At 32.3% G+C, this 22,313-nt stretch overlaps 1 protein-coding gene across 1 annotated transcript; it reads right to left on the reverse strand.

Moving 5' to 3' along the window:
* Positions 1–6,037: 6,037 nt before the first annotated feature.
* On the reverse strand, positions 6,038–12,698 carry LOC106762758 (protein POLLEN DEFECTIVE IN GUIDANCE 1). The gene is made up of 11 exons (XM_014646813.2): positions 11,941–12,698; positions 11,456–11,607; positions 11,090–11,193; positions 10,579–10,667; positions 10,390–10,463; positions 9,548–9,698; positions 9,270–9,437; positions 7,477–7,574; positions 7,269–7,391; positions 6,738–6,806; positions 6,038–6,644 (listed from the first exon to the last, which is right to left on the reverse strand). The coding sequence occupies exons 1-11, from the start codon at positions 12,485–12,487 to the stop codon at positions 6,438–6,440; spliced, it is 1,782 nt and encodes a 593-aa protein (XP_014502299.1). The 5' UTR covers positions 12,488–12,698; the 3' UTR covers positions 6,038–6,437.
* Between the last annotated feature and the right edge of the window lie 9,615 nt (positions 12,699–22,313).

A 22,313-nucleotide genomic window follows, 5' to 3' on the forward strand; every position in this document is an offset into this window, starting at 1 on the left:
ATTCTGTATTAGTAGAAGCATTAACCAACTCAAATTATGGTTTTAATCAAGTACTTCATCCATTAAATTCTGTTTAGCCGAGACTAGAATGCCAACCTGCATGCTTCAAAATTTTTTTGAAATCAACATCAAAATTGTTTGCTATTGTGTGCTGGTCTGGGCCGAGAGTTGCCACTGCCTTGGTGCGTTTGATAGCTCATTTTGAAGCCTCTCTTCTCATTAAATCACAAAATATATAGGTTTGAAGTTTGCCAAATTAATTTCATTCATTTTAGATCTTTCTCTTCATGTATGCATATAATTTAGGTGTGAATTTCCTCTTAGTTGTGTCAATTTTTTTTGCTGCTGTCTTATTCACATGTGCCTTTGTTTTGCTTCTTAAATTCCTTGTTGTTTTGTATCCTTTAGTCCTCTAGCTTGCTGCCATTTTTTGTGTGCCAATTTTCTTGCTTTCCTAGGTTCCTTTTTTGCCATCAATTGTCTAGTAGTTTTCACTTGATTCTTTTTTTGGCCTCTTGTGCATGTTTCTTGATTTGATTCCTTGTGTTTTTGAGGTTGGATTGTACATTTTTTCCACTTGATTTTGTCCCTGATTTGATGCTCTAAAAATATGACTTGAGAGACACTTTACTATCTTGAGAGAAGAGTGCTTTTGAGGAAGTATTTTCCTTGTTTCACCACAAAAAACCGTGTGTTTTTGAGCCAATTTTGGTGCTGTTTTTTTGGAGATATTTGTGGCTGCTGTTTTAATTCATTTTGTGTTACCATTCCAATGAGTTTTCAAACCTATTTTGGTGTGAGTATGCTGTTGTTTGCTATTAGAAAAATGTCTGCAGGTTCAAGACAATCTTCTTCTAATGGAGGTAGCCATCAAGGAAGTGCTTCTAGCACGTTAGACTTGGTGAAGGCTCTTCAACAAATGCAACACCAACTTGATTTTCTTACTAGAAGGATGGATAATGAAGAGAAGGCAAAAGGGAAGCAACATCATGATCATGGTACATACAAGAAACATCAAGAAGATAAAGCCATGGACCAAGGCCTTCTTTTGCCCAAATTGAATTTGTTAACCTTCAAAGGGGAAACCGAACCTTTAATTATTTTAGATTGGATAGCTAAAGTAGAACAAATTTTTGATTTGTATAGTGTAGATGGTTTATTATGTATAAAGTTAGTTACATTAGCTTTAGAGGGGTAGGCCATGCAATGGCTAATTAGGATGAACATTACCACCAGGGTCTCACACGCAAGCTCTTGGGAACATTTCAGGGACATTTTGTATCGTTTCGTACCTCCACACTACCATAGGGACCTCTTGATTAAGCTATAACGGCTTACTCAAGGTAGGCGAAGTGTGGAGTAGTATGCTCGTGAGCTCGAAGTGCTCCTCTATCATACTAACACAAATGAAAATGATCAAGCAAAGATAGCAAGATTTATAAGTGGTCTCAATAGAAACATCTAAGATGTTTTGGAACTCCATGATGATGAGATCTTAGATGTTGTGGTACATAGGGCTATGAAAGTAGAAAAACAAATTTTAAGAAAAGAGTCCTACTGCAACAAGTTTTGAACCTCTTCGAAAGAAAATTTTTACAAGAGCTCATCATAAAGGGAAAAAGAAAAGGATGTTTCTAGGGAGATTACTCATAAATCTCACCCATCTTCTACTAACCTCGCACCTTCTTCTAAGCCTAAGTCACCTACGCGATCTAGTCAAATTAAGTGTTTTAAGTGCTTAGGTCATGGTCACATTGCATTTGCATGCCCAAACAAGCGGGCAATGTGCATTAAAGGAGAAAAGGTTGTCACCGATGACTCTCCTCCTTCTTCACCTTCACATACTTCTCACTCTTCTTCTTCCTCTAGTGAAGATGAGCATAAGGTTCCTTTTGATGGAGACCTACTAGTTATAAGACGTCTTTTGGGACAAGTCCACAAGGACTTTGATACCACTCAAAGAGAAAATAATTTCCACACTAGATGTCTTATAGCTGACAAGGTTTACTCCATGATAATAAATTGGGAAGTTGCACTAATGTGGCTAGCACTTGTGTAGTGGACAAGCTCAAATTGCCTACTATCACGCATGCCAAGCCATATAAGCTTCAGTGGTTAAGTGAAGAGGGTGAAATCTTGGTCAATAAACAAGTCTGTATTTTCTTTTCTATTGGAAAGTACCAAGATGAGGTTCTTTGTGATGTTGTACTCATGGAAGTAACTCACATTCTATTAGGAAGACCTTGGCAATTTGATAGAAATGTTCAACATGATGGTCTTACTAATAGGATGTCTTTTACTTTCCAAGGGAGCAAGCTCATCTTAAAACCTCTAACTCTAAAGGAAATACATGAGGACCACCTCATCATGAAGTCCAAGAGAGGTGAAGAAAAGGAGAAGGTCAAGCTTAATTGTCTCATCTCTCATAAAAAGGTCCTTCAAGATAGAAAAAAGGATAGAGAAATAGAGGAAAGGAAAGAAAGAAAGGAGAGAGCAAAAGAAGAAAATGAGAGGAAAGAAAAAGAGGAGAAAACAAACAAAGAAAAAGAAGAAATTGTGAGACAAAAGGAGAAGCAAACAACGACCACAATGTCAAAATGTAAATCACTTCTCTAACTCACTAATCTAATATAGCCAAATACAAAAAGACTTACCGCAAGAACAATCCTTTCCTGTAGTCACCCCTTTGAGAACCTTCTCAAAGTTAAGAACCACACATTCTTCTTCCTGCCAATACCACAGGGAAACCAGTAACACTCAACATTTGCAAAACTCCTGATCACACAGCAAGCACCTTTGTTGTGCTGAAAGATCAGACTTTTCAACTCAATCAGCCTTGCTCCTCAAGAAATCTTCAAGACTTGTACACCACGACAATTCTTGTTTCTTAAAGCGTTTGATCACTTTTGTAAGACTTTGGAACTGAATCTGAAACATATATGAAAATGTTAAACTCAATTCTCTTACAGAAATTCAATCAATGCGTCTATATATAGAGTTAGTCAAATCTGACGCATTTTAATCAATTATGTTATTAATCTAATCGGTTACATTAATCTCTTATAACAGATAAACAACAGTCAAAGAAATTAATTGAATGCTCTATTAATGTAATCGATTTGCATTTAATGCTTAGTCAACATATTAAAAAATATGACCGTTGAGAGAGTTATGACAAGCAATGAAACAATTTTCAAATCTTTAACAGACTTAATTTAATACATTATTCATGTAATCGATCAAGCTTCAACACTTAGCACATTTTTGAAAACTTTTCTTATCAAAATCCATCATAACACACTTGAAAAAGTTTTGTACAAACACATAAGTTTTAATCAATTTAACAATTAATGTAATTGATTCAAAATTTATTGTTTTACCATAGCTTTGGAAGGAGGCCTACAAGAAGGTCATACACCACGCGAAGAGGTATACAAGAGTCGAGGGAAACATAAAGGTCTCATCTTTGGGAAGCATCGCTGCAATGGGAAATCAAATCTTCTGGACTCTGACTCATGGTTTAAACATCATTGATTGTTGTCAGTAAACAAATAAATGGTCTTTGTGTTGTCTTCAAGCTTTCACATTCAGAAAGTGGGATTTTGAATTTTTTATGGTCTTTCTGTGTCAACTCAATTAACTTTTTATTTTAAAATTTGTGCTTGGGAATGAATTTATTATTTCTTTATGCAACTAAATATAAAATAATACTATTGGATATATAACTAACTATATTCAAGTAAGAAAGATTTGGAATCAGGTTATCTTATTACATTTTGAATTTTGGAGTAAAATTTTACTTTTGGCTTGAACTGGAGCGAGTTGCAGAAGGAACAACCGGGAATGATGTCAATTTACGCGGTGAGGCCTTTGGTCAGAATGGAAAAGGGCCCTGTGGAGTCGGAGTGTTTATGGTGATTAGAATGAGCAGCCGCATGCGAGCGTGGGAGCAGCCCTGTGAAGAAGACAATGCTTTAGTCCGATTTTATAATTAAATTTCACTTAATGTATAAGTAAATTTGATCTAATGCGATGATAGTGTCTCAGATCAGAATTAATTGTTTATTCAACATGTCACGACACAATAAATTTAAGACTGTCTTCTGAAATTAATGATAATGTTTTAATTAACTTAATTTTATATAAATAGAAATTTAATTGAGATAAAATAAAATTTGAAAACTTTTTTAGAAAATTATGTATAAATAAGAATCTTCGATATGATTAAACTTATATTTTTATATTTTATTAAGTCAAATTTAATTAAAATTAAAATTAATTTATATTTTATTATATTAAATTTAATTAAAATTAAATTTGAATTTATATTTAATTTATATTATATTATATTTTATTTAAGTTTTTTTTAAAATTTTTTTTAAATATTGTAAGTATCTGTCGGTATATGCGAGTTTTAAAATATCTGTATATATTTTTTAAATAGGTATTTATGTGGATAGTGAATGAATTTTTTTGTTACGAATCGAATAACGAATAAGGTAAATACTATTTGTGACCGACCTTTTGTCATTTCGAATCTTAACTACTTCACCCTTCCACAAGTTTTATTTCTTATAAAAGGGTTCTTAATATCAACAAGATGCAACCACAACATTTATTTTACAAAGTTTATTTAAAATAATAAAACAAATTTTTCTCATAAAATTATCTCCGATTACCTTATAATCTTGATTTAGTACTGCTTTTTTTCCCTAAACACTATATATACAACAAAAGACCTAAATGACAATCAAGACACAACATTAGAGTCTCAACTAAAGAAAATTTCCTCAAGGACGATGGAGACGACATGCAATAAAAAATAAGTTTGCATGTGATATAAAGCAGTTTGCTCTATAAAGAAAAAAACATAAATTCAAACTCACCTAAAATGAAATTAATTGAAGGCTTTACTAGAGTCCTTCGCATAGATCACTCTTGTGAAGTTGAATATTCAAAAATATGAAAAGCATAATTAGAAATGTGGGGAAAGAGAGAAAGGTTGAGAGAAAACTTGAGTTTAAAGGGAAAAGGGATTTTCTGAATAAATTAGGGGTTATTAGAGTTTTTCTTATCTTCGACACACTAATCTAATCATATCACTTATTTCCTTTTCTTAGAAAAATAAAATAAAATAAAAGTTTAAAGTTTTTTCTTAAATTAAAAGCCTAAATTTATGTGTTAAAAGAGAATATATATATATATATATATATATATATATATATATATATATATATATATATATATATATATATAAAAGAAAAGAATGTTTCCATAGACATTATTGTTATTACATGAATTTTTTATTAAAAAATAAAAACAAAACACATGATAAAAACAAACCAAATTCGTGATAAGATTAAATTATAAACATAAAAGACAAAATAGCTTATTGTGAAAAAACACTCATAATTTTCCTCATGAAAATCATTCTATACTTAAACTCCATGTACCAATAAACAAAACTCAAATTTCTTACTATATTAAAAAGTTCATTATTAATCGATCCTTTCACATTTTAAATAAAGAATGTCACTTCTCGTTAATTCTTTACATATTGTTTAAGCTCGCAGTCACTTTTAGTTTAACCAATTATAGTTTCTCAAGACATCCCTTGATTAACCAAATATTCTTTCCATGTTTTCGCTTGAAGAAATATTCTTTTCACAAGTCACTCCGAACTTAAAATACTTAAACAAACATTCTTTGAACATCAACAAATATATATATATATATATATATATATATATATATATATATATATATATATATATATATATATATATATAATATTGACACTATTTCTTCTAATCTACTAATTGAACACAGACTATCTCTATGGCTTAACCAACCATTTCCATAAATGCTTGCACACTAGCCCTAAAACTAACAAAATAACTGAACATATCATTCAAGTAACAGTTTTCTTTCAAAATTTGGACTAATTTGATCAATATCCTTTCAGAGATTTATCTAAATTTTATTTCAGAAACTAATGTAACATACAAAAAAGAATTAAAATGGTAGGTTGCTCATATTTTTTTTCAATACTTCCGATAATAAATTTTGAAAGAGGTCAAAAAGATGTGCTATTGTTTTTATTGAGTGGAGGTGATTACATTTCATTGAAATTATGCAAGCCTATATATAACACTTTATTATTATTCTGTAATACTCAAACTATAACTTGCTGTCAAAATTGAAAAGGGAAACCATCTATGGGTCACCTTCAAACTATAAACCAAAAGTACACCTTCCAGATATAAACCAAAGTTGTTCTCGTTTGTGCCACGCACCAATGATAATTCGGAGTCAAGTAATCCTGAATGTTATCTCCCTGTGTGATCTTTCAGAAAATGTTCTTTGGGCTGAGTGGAGGAATCCTTGGGCAAACAGATCATGTTAACTCAAAACAGCAGTGTTTTTTCCCTTCCAAACTAATCTTCATGAAAATGATGTTTCCTCCTTCTGCAGCGGTTAACATACCAAGTGGCATGCTGCTGTAAGCCAATGCCAATGAGGAGCTTAAGGCTTGTAAGCATAACATAAGTCATTGCTGAAAAAAGCAGAATCCAGAAAAGCCTCCATGGAAGGGGATTGTTAGGAAGGTTTGCAGAATATACTGGAGTCAGAACTCGTATAACCTAAGAACCAGTTATAAAAGGAAAAAATGCACAGATGATGAATCGGTAAACTAAAAAACAGAAAAACCAAATGGACATTTAAAATATGCTTACCACGCATGCTGGGGCTAGGGGAACAAAAGTCAGGTTTTTCTTTGCACCCTCAGTTTGCATATTTAGAGTCTACAAAATGGATCAGTCAAATGTCAGGCGTATATTCTTTGGAAAGAAGCTCTATCAATGAACTGGAACAAAATGTTAATGCAATTTGATTGTCATAATATGACTAAAAGTTATACATCGCTCTATCGAAGTAATAAGTAGCTCTCTCAAGTATTGGGTGAAGACCAAATTTGTTTTAGAGAAAGTGAACTATATTGCTGTAACAAAATAGCGTAGCTACCTTTTCCCATCAAAGCATATCTTCCAGCAAAGGATTTCGAAAGGCATTTATGGTAGAATCATGGAGAGTCTCCGTGCACTCAATTGTGTTGCTCATAAATTCACTCAAGTTTTCAGCTTTAAGTTGAGATTTGAATGAAAATATAATAATTTGTTATCAAAGTGGTTCTAGTTTTTCACACCCTAGCAGTAAACAACCCGCATACTGTACAGATAATGTCCACAAAAATGAAATGAGAATACCTGTTTACATAGGTCTTCAAGGAACTCGGAGTATGCGATGGGCTTAATGTCATTGAATTTAGCAATGAATGAATGCTTGATAATATCAATAACCATTTCACATACATAAACCAGGAGGATATTCTGCACCATCCAAAATATGAGTCAGGAACGGGATTAACAAAACATCTTTCATTAATATTATGAGGTAAAATATTTCCAAACTTACAATAAGAAAACTTTGAAACCAGGGCCCCTCTGCCTCCAGAATATTTTGAGCCAAGACGAATAAGATAAATGATGAAATGTGGAATCTCTCTACGGAATCTGCTTGTCATCATAAGTAAATGGAGGAAATAAAATACAGTAAGAGTTTGCAGGAAAAATGAGAAAAAAAGAAATTTTTAATAATGCAATTGTCAAATGCAGAACAAATATTTTTACTCTTGCTCAGTTCAGTAAAAAAGAATTGGATAAAGAATTTTACGCAGCTAAGATTATATACATACGTTGTATAGAAATTTACAGTAACACAACTTTAAAAAAATTTACACTAATGAGCCATTTCGTCCAGAGGGTGGAGGTTATACAATCCTCTAGCAGGCGAAAAATATTGGTGATGTTTTTTCCTTTCATTTTCACTTCCCTTCTGTCCAAACTTCCGAACCAAACATAAGCTTTTATTAAAATCCATCTCCTCTCCTCACCGCCCACCAAACAGTAAAATAAATGGCAAAACCCACATACAAATTATATCACTTTTAATGTATAAAGGAGATCAAATCCCCAGAAAATAACAAAAAAAATAAATAAATAATCATAGACATTGCTATTGCAGAAAATTGAAAAGGAACACTAGAGCGGAAAAAAATTGAGGTTGATGGGTGTAAGTTACTCAGGCAAGATTTTTATAGCTATATATCTATTATAATTTTACGTAACCAATAGGATGCCTTAAAGTTATGGATTTTAATAGTATAATTGAATTTCTATAATTCAAAAAAGGGTTTGTCATATTACATTTTAAAGAAAATCCATGCATTTTTTCCCACGTACAAGTATGATTTTAAACCTGCTAGTGTAAACATTTGAATATGGTGCTAGTGTACCCAATGCTAATCCTTGTCTATATTCAAACTAAAAAGAACTCAAAAGACAGACAAACAAGTTTATGCATATACCATGTTTGGTGCAGGGGAATCACAACTAATTCTTTATTGTGCAAAAGACTTAAAAGGCATTTCCATAATTCCCTAACCGCTAGATACTAGCAAACTATTCTATATACCTCAAGTATAAATTATATGGAGCAAAGTAAAAGGGAAAATGTGTCTTTAGTCCATGTGCTTTTAGACAAACTTGGTTTGATCCCTATACTTTCATATATATGAATTATTCCTCAAAATTCAGAAAAATGTAAATTTAATCTCTCTTCCAACTTTGGGGCTGTAAACAGCAACCACCCTCTAAATACTAAATTAAAGTATCAAGGCATATTCTTAAAAGATAGAGGACAAATTCATTGATTTGAGATTGCATAGACTAAAACCAGGTTTGGGAAAAAATATATGGACCAACACATTTATCCTAAAATTAAAGTTAATCGCTGTGTATAAATTTTCATTTTAATTCAAAAGACATTGCATTATCGTTCTAAATAATAATATATCCATATCAACTGAATCAATCCAGTAAAAGCAAAAAGCTTTTTCCTTAATATAATTATGTGGCAACAGGGGTAAGATGCCAAAGAAGGCATAAAAGGGATACACGTACACCCTGTAGATTGAGATATTACCATTCAAAATAAAAGGCACTCACTTTAAAATTCAAACATAAAAAAACAATTTTACGGCATATAACCCTAAACAAATCAACTAATGTCAAAACTAGCACAAATAATATTCTGAAAATGAGACCATCCAGGGCTGCTTCCACATTTGAATGAAGGAGTATATAACTGAATACCAAGTAAGCAGGAATCCAGAAAAGAAAAACCCCATTATGAGAATGATAACATACCAAAGTAAACTAAACTGTGAACATTATCCATGCTGTACCGCTTGAACACGTTACTTTTGATCTCAGCAAAATTATTTGACACCAGCAATGCCAACAGAGCATTGTTGTGAGCAACTATACATGTTGATAAAGTGATTGCCTGAGCTAATAAGATAAAAGAATGAACAAGTAAGACTAGTCAAGGAATCAAATCACTGACTTAGTTATTTCTTAGTTTGCCTTCGCAGAAGATAAAAGGTAATCAAACAAATGGGGAAAGATACAAAGATGAAGGATATTTGAAGCAACCACAGCTAAAGCTTGGTCAGAAACAAATCTCCAAATCCAGAATCGAATGCTTTCTTGGGGGCAATTCGCAAGTCCTTCGGCAGAAAGAAATAACGTTTGCAACACATCCCCATTAAAACTTTGACATAGTTTATCAAATATCTGCAAGTTGGAAGATCAGTCACAAATTAACAGTATAAGAAACATTTTGAGCATTATGAGTCACAACACTTTTGCATTCAATCGGAAACTAAACGCAAAAAGATACGACATTATGTTTAAATACCAGAAGGCTACTGAATACCCATATGCATGTTTCGAAAAGCTATTACAATATCATTTACACAACATTCATCCTACTTCTTTCAGCACATTTTCATTATCTCCTCTAGCCCAATACAACTCTTCTATTTAAGGAGAAAGTAAAAATTTCCAAATGCAGCAATATTATGTCAAACCAAAATTCACATCTTATGTCAGAGTTTCACGATTCACAAATTAATTACAAATCAAAATTTTATCATTCCATATTCTTTGAAATTCCTTTACTTTGTCACTACAAGATCTTGCTTGCATAAACCCTATAAATAAAATTTTATTAGAATGCACCTAGACTTTTATACTTTCATCCAATCATGAATTGCTACATAGGTTAAAAAATTATTTACTTCAGAAACAATTACTGTAAAGGTCATATCCTATCTAGGGTGGTTTCGATCAGTTTATAGTCTAAAAATTATATCCTAATAATGAATAAAAAATTAAACTCAACAACACATAAATATTCATGTTAGTTGATATCTGACAGTTTGGACAGATTCACCATGATATAGACTAATAAATTTATGCTNACCTCTAAAACATTGTANACCACATATAACTTTATTGTTCCTTNACCACGGATCATATGATATATTAAGCTGATATNTGTTGCAGCACNTTTGAAAAGACGAATAAAACATAATTAGCATAATATTAAACTTGAACAATACAAAAAAGAAATGATATTACATATACTCATGGAAGCAGAAAACCACTTTACCTGTTCGTTGCAAAAGAACCACTCCACAGGCCATAATGAGAAAACATCCAAAATCTGAAATTTCCATTGTTGATAGCCTCTTGAACTGCCTGTCATACGCATTGATTAGTCCACGTTGTAATACTATAAACCATGATATACATGCACAAATTTTAAAACATGAGTTCAACTATGTAAATTCTGTATTAAGGAGAGACTGGTCAAACTTATTCAGCTAAGTTTGAATCAGGGACTAACAGAACCAGATGCAAATTAGCAACTAAGACCTATATCACAGAGTGTCAGCTGAACTTACTGGTAATTTGGAAGTTTGTTCTGGAATTCAAAGATTTATGACGATATTTGAAGCACTATAAGATTGTAGTACTAGATGTGCACTGCTCTGTGCTTACATCACAAATCTAAACTAAGGAAACAGGTGTTGTAAGATTAATCTATCACTGTATTCCCCACATGCATTGCCGACTAAAATTTTATTACAAGGGAAAAAAATTAAGGAAACGTGGCTAACCTTGTCTTTAGAATCCTCCAAATGGCCATCGTGATCCTTGCTGGCATAACAGTTAATAATGAAAGAAATGAATCGAAGCAGACAAAGAAGCCAACATCTATAAGCTGCAATTGCGTTCCACGTTCAAGATACAAAACAAATGTAGAATGCCTCAATAAAAAAATACAACTATAGGTGTCTACTATAGATTAGGTGGAAGGTTAAGTTTTACTTTAATTTCCCCATAAACCTATGAACTTATACGGTTATTTTGAAAGTAAATACAAGCAGCTCAACCAGGAGTACATATCCATAGATAACATCACAAAACTATAACCAGAGTTCTTATTATTTCTTAGTCCTTTTTGATAAAGAAAGGAAGTATACCAATTCACATCTCCAGGGCAGGCGGAAGATAGTATCATAAACTCTTTCTCGTTCTTTTTCATTCCCAAGAGTTGTTGTGCTCCGTAAGGAATTTCCATTGTACATTTCCTCCAAAAAGTATGTTACAGGAGACTTTTCCACTGAAAATACGTCTGACAACAAAACACACCACCACAAGATTAATTTGGCAGAAAATACGTCAGTGTTTACAGCAAAAACCTAACGTAAAACCTAGATGTATGTATTATTCAGTCAAAGTTTGCAGTATCCAATTAGCCATGCCACCAATGCCATAACAAGTGGGGGACACAGAACCAACCTCACGTCTATTTTTCTAGTCATTTCCCCTTCGAAGCCCATGCATAATTTTGTTGTAACACATTTGTTAGCATTTTTTGTAGGGTCAATTTTTCGAAAAATCATTGCAATTATAATCATGAGATGCAATATGATGCATGCACTGTAAGGGCCATTGTACCACTCACAATTCGGATCTTCCTCCATGAGACGCTTCCAGTCCAACGACTCTACGGTCTCCAATTTTGTAGCCACATTCCTATCAGGCTCGTTCGTCGGTTTCTCCACTGGACTCGCCTTTACACCACCCTCCTCCTTCTCATCGCGCACCACAGAAGTCGGAAAATCATCGGCACTCCCACAACTCACGTTCCTCTGCCTCAATTTCCCAAAATTAAACCCCTCGATGCCACCGCGCACCGCCGTCGGTGCCTCACTCTCCGCCTCACGCGCATCGACAACCGCGCACACACTCGCCTCTCGCACCTCCTCGTAAACGACGCTCCCTCCGCCAGCGCTATACCTATTAGCGTCCAGCTCGAATCCGTTGCAGGCTCCTCCGTTTTCCAGAGGCTCTATATGCGGATCGACGGAATCCGCGCGATCAAGAAGCTTCTTCTTGCGCTTGGAGGCGCGATGCCTGCGTTTCCTGCGGCTGTGTTCGTTTGATTCCGATTCGCCATCGACGCTGAGAACCTCGAAGGAAATTTTTCTGCTGCCGTTTCGCAGCGCCATGGCAGAACGAAACGGAACTCGCAAATCGACGATTGCGAATGAGGAAAATGGCTATTGGTTGTCTACATGTCACGTATTGGCTGGTTAAATTGCGGTGTTGGCCTTGCGTGATTGATTCGCCTCTGTAAAAAGTGCAAACCACTGTCTTTGTTTGTTTCTTGTATGAGTCCAGCGTTTGTTCGCGCTCTCATCTCACTGCGTCACTGCTTCTTTTATTCACCACCGTATCACTGGCAGTTATTCTTTTCATTCATTTTATTTTTATTTTTATTCCTTACTTAAAAAATGCTTTAATTTATATTTATTTATTCACATCAAATAAAAAATACTAATCTGTTACCCTTTTATAACGGTTCTTTTTATTACTTTATCCAAATGTTTTGATTATTTTTACACTGCAATTAATCTTACATTAATAAATTTTTAATTATATTAAGGTTCCCATTTATGTAATATTGATTTTTTAATTCAATTAATAAATTATAGTCCTTACTCCAGAGATGATACTATATGTGTGTTCTTTTTGCTAAGGAAAATGTATAGAATAAAATTAATATAAATTTGTCGCGTTGAAAAAAAATTAAAATATAGAACTTTAAATTTATAAATAAAAAACAGAAGATAAAAATTAATAATATATTAATGTTAGTTTTTCTTCTAAATGCACAAGTGGTAATTATTAATATTTAAATAATTAATAATTTAAAAAATAATAATAATTGAACTAAATTTGTTTTTTTGTTAGGAACTCCATTATTATATAACTTTGGTGGATTTTCTTATTAAGTAATATTCTATTTCGTGATAATATGAATAATTTATTAAAATAAAAAATTAAAATTTAATTTGAATTCTCTTATCTAGATAAAATGTTTTAAAATTAAGAAAAAAGAATTCTAGTTTAACGTATTTAGAATTCTTAAAAATGATAAAATTCTTAATAAAGAATTTAAATATACAAATCACTAAAAGTTATTTTATTTAAAATAATGATCTCAAGTTTTAATCCTGAATTTATAGTTATATCAAATATTTAATAGAGTTATTCACTGTCTTATTTTATTTAAACAGAATTGCCTGTAAAGTTACTTTTATTTCTCCACATTTAAGTATTTTTAATAAGCAATAAATGTATTAAGGGAAACGCTCCAGAAGCTACAAGTTTTGAATTTATTTATTTGTATGTTAATTGGAGCATTTAATTTTATTAAGTGTACGAGTATGTATCTAATTCAAACATTTAATGGTATGCAACAATAAGTTACTCCTATTAAGTGCATTTTAAAGTTTTATTCCTAAAATTTAATAATAATAATACAAATAAATATGATATTTAAAAAAAATAGTAAGTTGACTCTTGTTATTTTAACCGAAACAAACATGTAAATAATTTAAAAAGATAATGAAATATTTGAACATTGATTACGTGTCAAAAATTACTCCACAATCAATAATAGTAATTATAAACATTATTGTAGAGTAATTTTTGACTAATCATTGACACGTAATCAATGTTCAAATATTGTAAAAAAAATATTGTCTAAATATCATTATCCATTTAAAAAATATATTAAAAAGACATAATACCACTCAATTAAAAAATTAAATGGCTAAAACCATACAAAATTATAAATAAATTTCATTTATTTTACTGATATTTATATTCATATTTACTAGAATTGCATCCACAACTTATTTTAGTAGAGAACATATACATTAAAAACATTCATCAAATGTCATACCTGTCAGCTTTTCATAATCGAATACTAATATACAGGTAACACTCATACAAGTCATACATTAATTTATGAAAATCTTATCATTTTCTATAATTATTTTCATAGAATATAATTTATTTAAATAAAACCCCAAATTAATTAAATATACATAAAAGAATAATTATTTTATAATTATAAAAAACATTCAAATACAAAATGAAAGAAAAATAAATAATAAAAAATCTGGAAAAAGAAAATTTAGCTCAAACTCGTTTAAAGAAACTTTCTAACTTAAAGTGAAAATATAGTCAAAATTGGGATTAAAAAAACTATTTGCTAAACAAAGAATATAACAAAAAAAATTGATTTTGGGTTCGTGTAACTTCCCATATTAATAAAATCATTCTATTAATTTCAAGTATTTCAAATTTGATATTTAACACAATAACTACATATTATATGACCTATGTATTATAATATTTCTCATAAGTTACATAATAGAAATTTAAAACATCTGCAACTATAACAAATATGTATTATAATATTTCAAATTTAAACAATATGTATTATAATATTTCAAATTTTAAAAAAATCTGCAATATATAAAAGAAAATATATAAAAGAAAAACCAACTTCTACCTATATCACTCACTCATGGACTATTTTATTATTAAGGATTCTTACTTACACTATCATTTACTCACTTATAACATATGGTCATTGTAGGTGGATAAATCACAATAGACACAATAAAAAAAAAAGTAAACTGAAGTTATTAAAATAATATTAACAGTTATACATTATGGATTATAATAAAATATCATACATATATTTGTTTTAACATATCAAATTTACAATAAAAATCAAGAATATACTACAATTATAAGGGCCCTCGTGGTGCTTCCGTACTCATCATACATTAGACACAAAACCTTATAATGATTAAAATCTGAGACCTTGCACGAGTTATACTCTTGCCCTTCAAAAGTCCTCGTCATCCCATGGTTACATCCTCGTTATCCCATAGTCAAATATCATACAAAAAGTATAGCAAGGTAAATCACTCATATATAAATTTGACCATTAATGCCAAATCTATCTGAGTGAAATAGTTAGTAGAGTCAGAATAGTCTTACTATGAAACTCTGACATCAATACACTTCACACATCAACCAAACATACTAGCATTTCCCATTGGAAATTACTACCTTCTCATTCCACCATATGCAAACATATTAAATCACAACAATTTCTTCGTCATAAAAGCATGTTTACATTTCTTTAAAACCAAAATCATTCCAATAACATCTTAATTCTCAGTCATAAGAAAATAGGCAAAGAAAAACATATCACACATAACTCATTCATCACATTCTCATATATTCTTAAATTATCATACCATGTAATACATATGTATATGATCTAAACCCAAACTCATCTTATAACATAAATCACCTATAATTTATTTCATATTATAGGTTAATAATTCATCATATAATAATAACATTTAATTACAATATTTCCATTACTTATATCAAATCCACAAAAATCATTTCTCTAACCACAAACCTCTAATCAAAGATCCTAACGCTCAAAGTAAATCACCAACAACCAATTGCAAATGTTCAACTCAATCAAACGGTTAACAAAACAAGAATTACAATTTTATCGAGATGACTCAGAATAGGAAACACAAACTCGCAAGCGAGAGGTTGGCTCACCAAGCAAGCAAGCCTCCCCTGCCTCTTTGCGCAACTCTATTTTGGCACTTGCTTATTAGTGGTTTGCTTACCCAACGAGTCTGCATAAGCTAGACATGAAATTTTGCAGAATAGGTAGTACCCTCGGCCCTAGTAGAGTGTTTTTCTCCTCTATACAAGCCAAAACAAGACCAAATTACTTAAAATGACTTATTGGAGATAAGAATACCAGTTCACAATGCAAATCCCAAAATCATGACTTAAATACTAGATTTACAATTTTAAAATCTCAAATTAACCTATTCACATAATTTTTCTTGATTTCACAAAATCAAGAGATGAAATTACACCAATTCAACAATCAATCCATATAGTACCAACCATCAATCAAGACAGTAAAAATTAACATGAAAAAGTTATTATGCATTAATTCCCTTTGTATAATTGTCGTCATTCTCATAAGTACTCCTTAGAGTTCTATCTATTACAAGATGACCTAACTATAATAATAAAAGTCCAAATTAAAATCTAAATGCATCTTCTGTTACAAAAGAAGAAACAATGAAATATTGTATTTCTTATTGAATGATCAGGAAAGAGTACAATTGATATATATAATTGTTCAGAGCAATATAAAAAAAGAATATAAGTATAAAAATATATGAACATAAATGCATAGATATGAACAGAGAATAAAATAATTCCAATATCCCCCCTCAAGCTGCAACATATATATCCTTAATGCTCAGCTTGAACAACAAAGATGAAATTGTGCTGGATGCAAAGCTTTAGTATGAACGTCTGCAAGTTGTGATGAAGTAGAAATAGGCAAGAGCTTAATTACACCAGCTTGAACTTTATCCCTTATGAGATGACAATCAATTTCACCGTGTTTTGTCCTCTCATGCATGACTGGATTTTGTGCAATTCGTATAGCAGATTGATTGTCACAAAACAGAGGAACTGGTTGTGGCAGAGGCTGTTTCAAATCATGGAGCAGATACAAAAGCCATTGAATTTCACATGTTATGGAAGCTAAGGCTCTATATTTTGCTTTAGTTGATGATCTAGATATAGTACCTTGCTTCTTGGATTTCCAACTGATTAAGGATGCACCATAGAACACATTAAAACCGGTCACAGACCTTCTAGTATCAGGGCAAGCAGCCTAATCAGAATCACTAAAAGCCTTGAGAGAATTTTCTGTGTTGGAGGGAAAGAATAATCCTTGTCCTGGAGTTTTCTTGATATATCTCAGGATCCTTATTGCTGCTGCATAGTGATCTTCCAAAGCATTGGAAAGAAATTGACTGAGAGTACTAACAGCAAAACATAAATCTGGTCTTGTGTTGGTTAGATATAATAACCTTCCAAGAAGTCTTCTATAGGCTTGCACATCTAAATAGGGTTTTCCTTCTGTCTTGGAGAATTTTGTGCCTGACTATATGGGAGTAGAAACAGGTTGACATCCCAACAATCCTGCATCTTCTAGTAACTCTAGAGCATACTTCCTTTGTGACAATTAATGCCCTGTTGAGATCTTGCAATTTCTAAGCCCAGAAAATACTTGAGTTGGCCTAGATCTTTAATTTTGAACTTTGCATTCAATAGAGCCTTCACAGTTTGGATTTCCTGGATGTCATCATCTTCCAAAATTATATCATCTACATAAACAAGTAAGATGGTGATATGAGCAGAATCACTTTTGACAAAAAGTGAATAATATGATTTGGATTGTATGTAACCCAAAGAAAGTAAAGTAGTTGTCAACTTGTAATTCCATTGTCTAGAGGCCTGCTTGAGTCCATATAAAGACTTTAACAACTTGCAAACTTGGCCTAGTTTTTTTGTTTTGTAGCCAAAAGGAAGAGACATGTATACCTCTTCATCTAGATCCCCATGTAAAAAGGCATTATTTACATCTAGTTGATGTAAATACCAATGTTTGGAAGCTGCTAAAGCCAGAACTAATCTTACTGTTGTGAGTTTGACAACATGTGAAAAAGTCTCAAAGTAATCTAAGCCTTCCTGTTGTGTGTAGCCTTTGGCTACTAACCTTGCCTTATATCATTCAGTACTCCCATCAGCATGCCTCTTTATTTTGTATACCCATTTACATCCGATAGGTTGCTTTCCATAAGATAGATCAGTCAAAACCCAAGTTTTGGTATTTTCTAAAGCTACAATTTCTTGATCCATGGCATTTCTCCAACAATCATGGTTGATGTCTTGGTTATAGGTTTTAGGTTCACTAGCTTGGGAAAGATTAAAGACATATGATTTATGAAGAGATGATAATGCATCATATGAGAGATATGAAGAGATAGGATATAAGGTACCTGTGGATGACTGAGTGGCAGAAGAAGTAGATAACATGTTGCAATGATAGTCCTGCAAATAAGATGGTTTATGTGTTGGCCTGGTTGATTTCCTTTGTGGAGTAGNAGTGGCAGGTTCAACAGAAACAGGTTGAGAAGAAAAACTAANAGGGTCTGGAACAATAGAAGGAGGAGATGTAGGTGGTAAAGAGGGTTTATCAGTAACTTCTGAGAAAAGAGGTGATGAAGATGAATTGATATTGGTGACCAAATCCAATGAAAAGGAAATATGTTTTCATAAAATACTACATTCCTTGATATAAAAATTTCCCTTGAGTTGAAATCTAACAAAAGGTAGCCTTTCACTCCTGTTTTAAAACCAAGTAAAACACATTTTCTTGCACGAGGTTGAAATTTTGTTCTATGTGCTTGAAGAGTTGAAGCATAGCAAAGTGAGCCAAAAACTCACAAGTAAGTAATGTCAGGTTTAACATTGTGTAACAGCTGAGATGGAAAAAAATATGTCAAAACTTTGGAAGGTAAAATATTAATAAGTTGCACAGCATAACGGACAACAAAAGACCAGAAAACTATTGGCAAATGGGATTGAAACATTAAAGATCTAGCAACATTGAGAATGTGTTGATGTTTTCTCTCAACAACTCCATTTTGAAACATTAAAAATTTGTCATTGCAAACTCATTACCATTATCTGATCTAACAGCTTTTACATCAATGCCAAATTGAGTTTTGATATAAGAAACAAAGCCAATAAGATGTGATCTTGTATCAGACTTACTTGCCATCAATTTACTCCATGTGAATCTAGACATATCATCTACTATAGTTAAGAAATATTTGAAACCATCAACAAAAGAAGTACAATATGGCCCCCAAATATCAACATGAATTAAATCAAAAGGACCTTTTGAAACAGTAGTACTTAATTGAAAAGGCGATTTTCTTTGCTTAGAATAGTGACAAGTATCACAAGGAGTGGATTTTGTATCTAGTAAAGTGGCATACATTGTGCGTAATTTGGTATAACAAGAAGAAGAAGGATGCCCTAGTCTAGAGTGTCAAATATCTGTAGAGTTAGGTCTTATTGTAGAACAAGCAATAGAATTCTTAGGAGAAATAGCAGTTGGTGAAGCAAGGGGTGGGGATGCAAGAACTATCATGACATACAAGCCATCTCTTTCTTCAGCATTCCTAATCATTTGTAGGGTTGACTTGTGATAACGGTTGATTTTACGTGTTTGTATGTGTATATTTTGTGAACAAATCAATCCCTTCATAGCTTTTACCTTGTTTCATCCTCACATTTAGTGTGTTTTCTAGTTTTCTTGTGTTTTATTTAGTATATGCTTGTTTTTACCTCTAATCTCTACGTTTGAGTGTATGAAATAAATGAATAGGAAGCAATTCTAGTGGAGGAAAACAAGCAAGAACTCAAGGGAACATGTTTTGGGACNATAAAAGATCAATTTGAAGCAAATACCCATGTTGGACGCCTTTGGATTCGCACAAGAGCCTCAATTTTAGAATGCTGTCAAAACCGCCCGAGCTGGGTGCTAGAATTCCAAGCTGGGCGCCAGAGTTGCAAAGAGAATCCGCGTTGGGCGCCAGGAATCTGCGCTAGGCGCGAGATCTTGCTGTTTTTCACATCTGATGCAGTGAAAAGTGGCGCTGGGCGCCAGGAATCCGAGCTGGGTGCGAATTCTCGCTGATATTCTCGCTGATATGTCAAAAATGGGTTATTTAAACATGACTCTCAGGATTTTTGAGGAACTTCTCCTCCTACACTTCATTCTTCACCTAGAGAGATTGGGAGAGGCCCTTAGAGGCTATTTGGGGTGTTGGGGAGCTCTCCCACTCCTCCTTGGGTCTTCAAGCTTCTTCAATGGTGATTTTGCCCCTTTTAGGTTGAGGAAGAAGATGGGTCACTGATTGGAGATGAAGATGCGAAGGGGAGGCACAAATGGAGCATGGAGCACCTGCCAAGAACCTTGGGAAAGGCTTTGCATCTTCTCTTTGGTTCCAATTTCTTTCCTATCTCTTCAATATTGTGAACCTTAAGTTCTCCTCCATGGAGAGCTTTTCCTATTTGTTGAGATTAGATGTAATAAACTGAATCTTGTGTATTTTGTGATGTTAATACATATGCTTTTCCATTTCAATGTTAGTATTTGATTTCTATGCTTAATGCTTGTTGTGGCTTGATCACCCATGGCTCGAATTTTGGTTCTTGATATATTGGAAAATATGACTTGAACTTAGAACTGAAATTGAACACTTAATTGATGGAATTGAGTTGTTTGTAAATGCATGAGAATGAAGTGGATGAACTCTAGTCTTGACAAATTGTAAATACACTATGTTAAATTCCTTGCATACCAACTGTTTGATAAAAATACCAAAAAGAGTTTCTTGTGTTTTTGTGCACTTTGATGTCTAATTGAGTTACGAAAGGAAGAATTGTCATGTGTTGCATAAGTCTCTTGGGAAAATGATACCTGGTCTTACCAGTTTTATTACTTCAACGATTTGGTAGACTTGCCAATGAGTTAACAACTTGTCCTGTATTTCACATGAAAATTCAGAAATGATAATTTTACAAGATAGAGATTTAGTTAACTTTGTGACCGAAATAAGATTGACTGAAAAATTAGGAACAAACAAGACATTATGTAAGGTAAGGTGTGAGTCAAGAGAAACTGTGCCAGAAAAATGAGCAAATGAAGAGTTCTTGTTGGGTAGAGAAATTGCAATTGGTGAGATTTTATGATAATAAATAAAATGAGACAAAGAACTGGATATATAATCAGTAGCACATGTGTCTAGAATCCATTGGGAAGAGATATTACCTTGATCCTTAGAAGAAGTGGTAACATTATGAGAACTCACTAGACCAGTAGAATGTGTGACTATGGGATTAGATTGAGGAAGAAGTGCCAATAGACCTTGAATTTGCTCTTGAGAAAGTCTCAAAGTTGAGGAATGTGACTGCGCCTGAGAATTATTAGAAGAAGAAACAACTGCAGAAGCCATTGAAGGAGAAGAAATTGTAGGAAAGCCAAGAACGAGGGGTAGAAGATGAATATTTTTGGTAGTAAGAGAATTGGTTACGGAAGAACGTGATCAATAATTAATTTTCTTCTGATACCATGTTACAAAAGAAGAAAGAATGAAATATTGTATTTCTTATTGAATGATAAAGAAAGAGTACAATTGATATATATAATTGTTCATAGCAATGTAAAAAAGGAATATAAGTATAAAAATATATGAACATAAATGCACAAATATGAACATAGAATAAAATAATTCCAATATCTTCCATATCATAAAACAACATAAATTCACTTTGAACATAGTTTAGCCACATGCATTTAGAAATTCCTTACATCCAACTCGAAAAGCTAGAACAATCTTAAAAAGTGTAAAAAGTGAATTTACTCTATTCTTTAATTTGGTCAGGGTGGATAAGTAGAGATCTTCACTAGGAGTAATCCTACGATTTTAAATCTTCAAAAGGATAAAGAATATGGTTGAAAGTCTAGAGAGAATGTAGAAGAAGGTTAAGAAAGAAAGTTCACAGAGTTGGTGATTATTTTAAAATGAACTTCAGTTAATAGAAAACCTATTTATAGCCTTAACCTTTTATTATTAAAATATTCTAGTATCATCTACTAAAAACCACCACCGTTCTTAGACCATTTTATAGGTTCTCATAGTTCGCTTTGAGAAAAAAAAATATTACTTTAAAGTGAAAATAAGATTCATGAACTAAATTTTTGATCTATTTTTACTTAAGCAAAAATTCTCCAAGTACAAGCTCAAATATGATATTTTATTTGAATTAAATCTTGGTCATTTAATGACATTTCATATATTTCTTTTTGGATAAGTTCATAAACTAACATTGAATATTTTATTTCAAATAACAACTTAAAAGTAAGTTATCTCAAAGCAAATGATCATAAGTAACATTTTTGTCAAACCAAATCTTGTCTGGCACCTCAGAGTTCAAAGCAACTGCAGGACTTAGATTAAGAACATGCACTATTGTAAACAATGCATTACCCTA

Source organism: Vigna radiata, chromosome 5 (genome assembly GCF_000741045.1).
Source record: "Vigna radiata var. radiata cultivar VC1973A chromosome 5, Vradiata_ver6, whole genome shotgun sequence".
In the NCBI taxonomy this organism is placed as follows: Eukaryota; Viridiplantae; Streptophyta; class Magnoliopsida; order Fabales; family Fabaceae; genus Vigna; species Vigna radiata.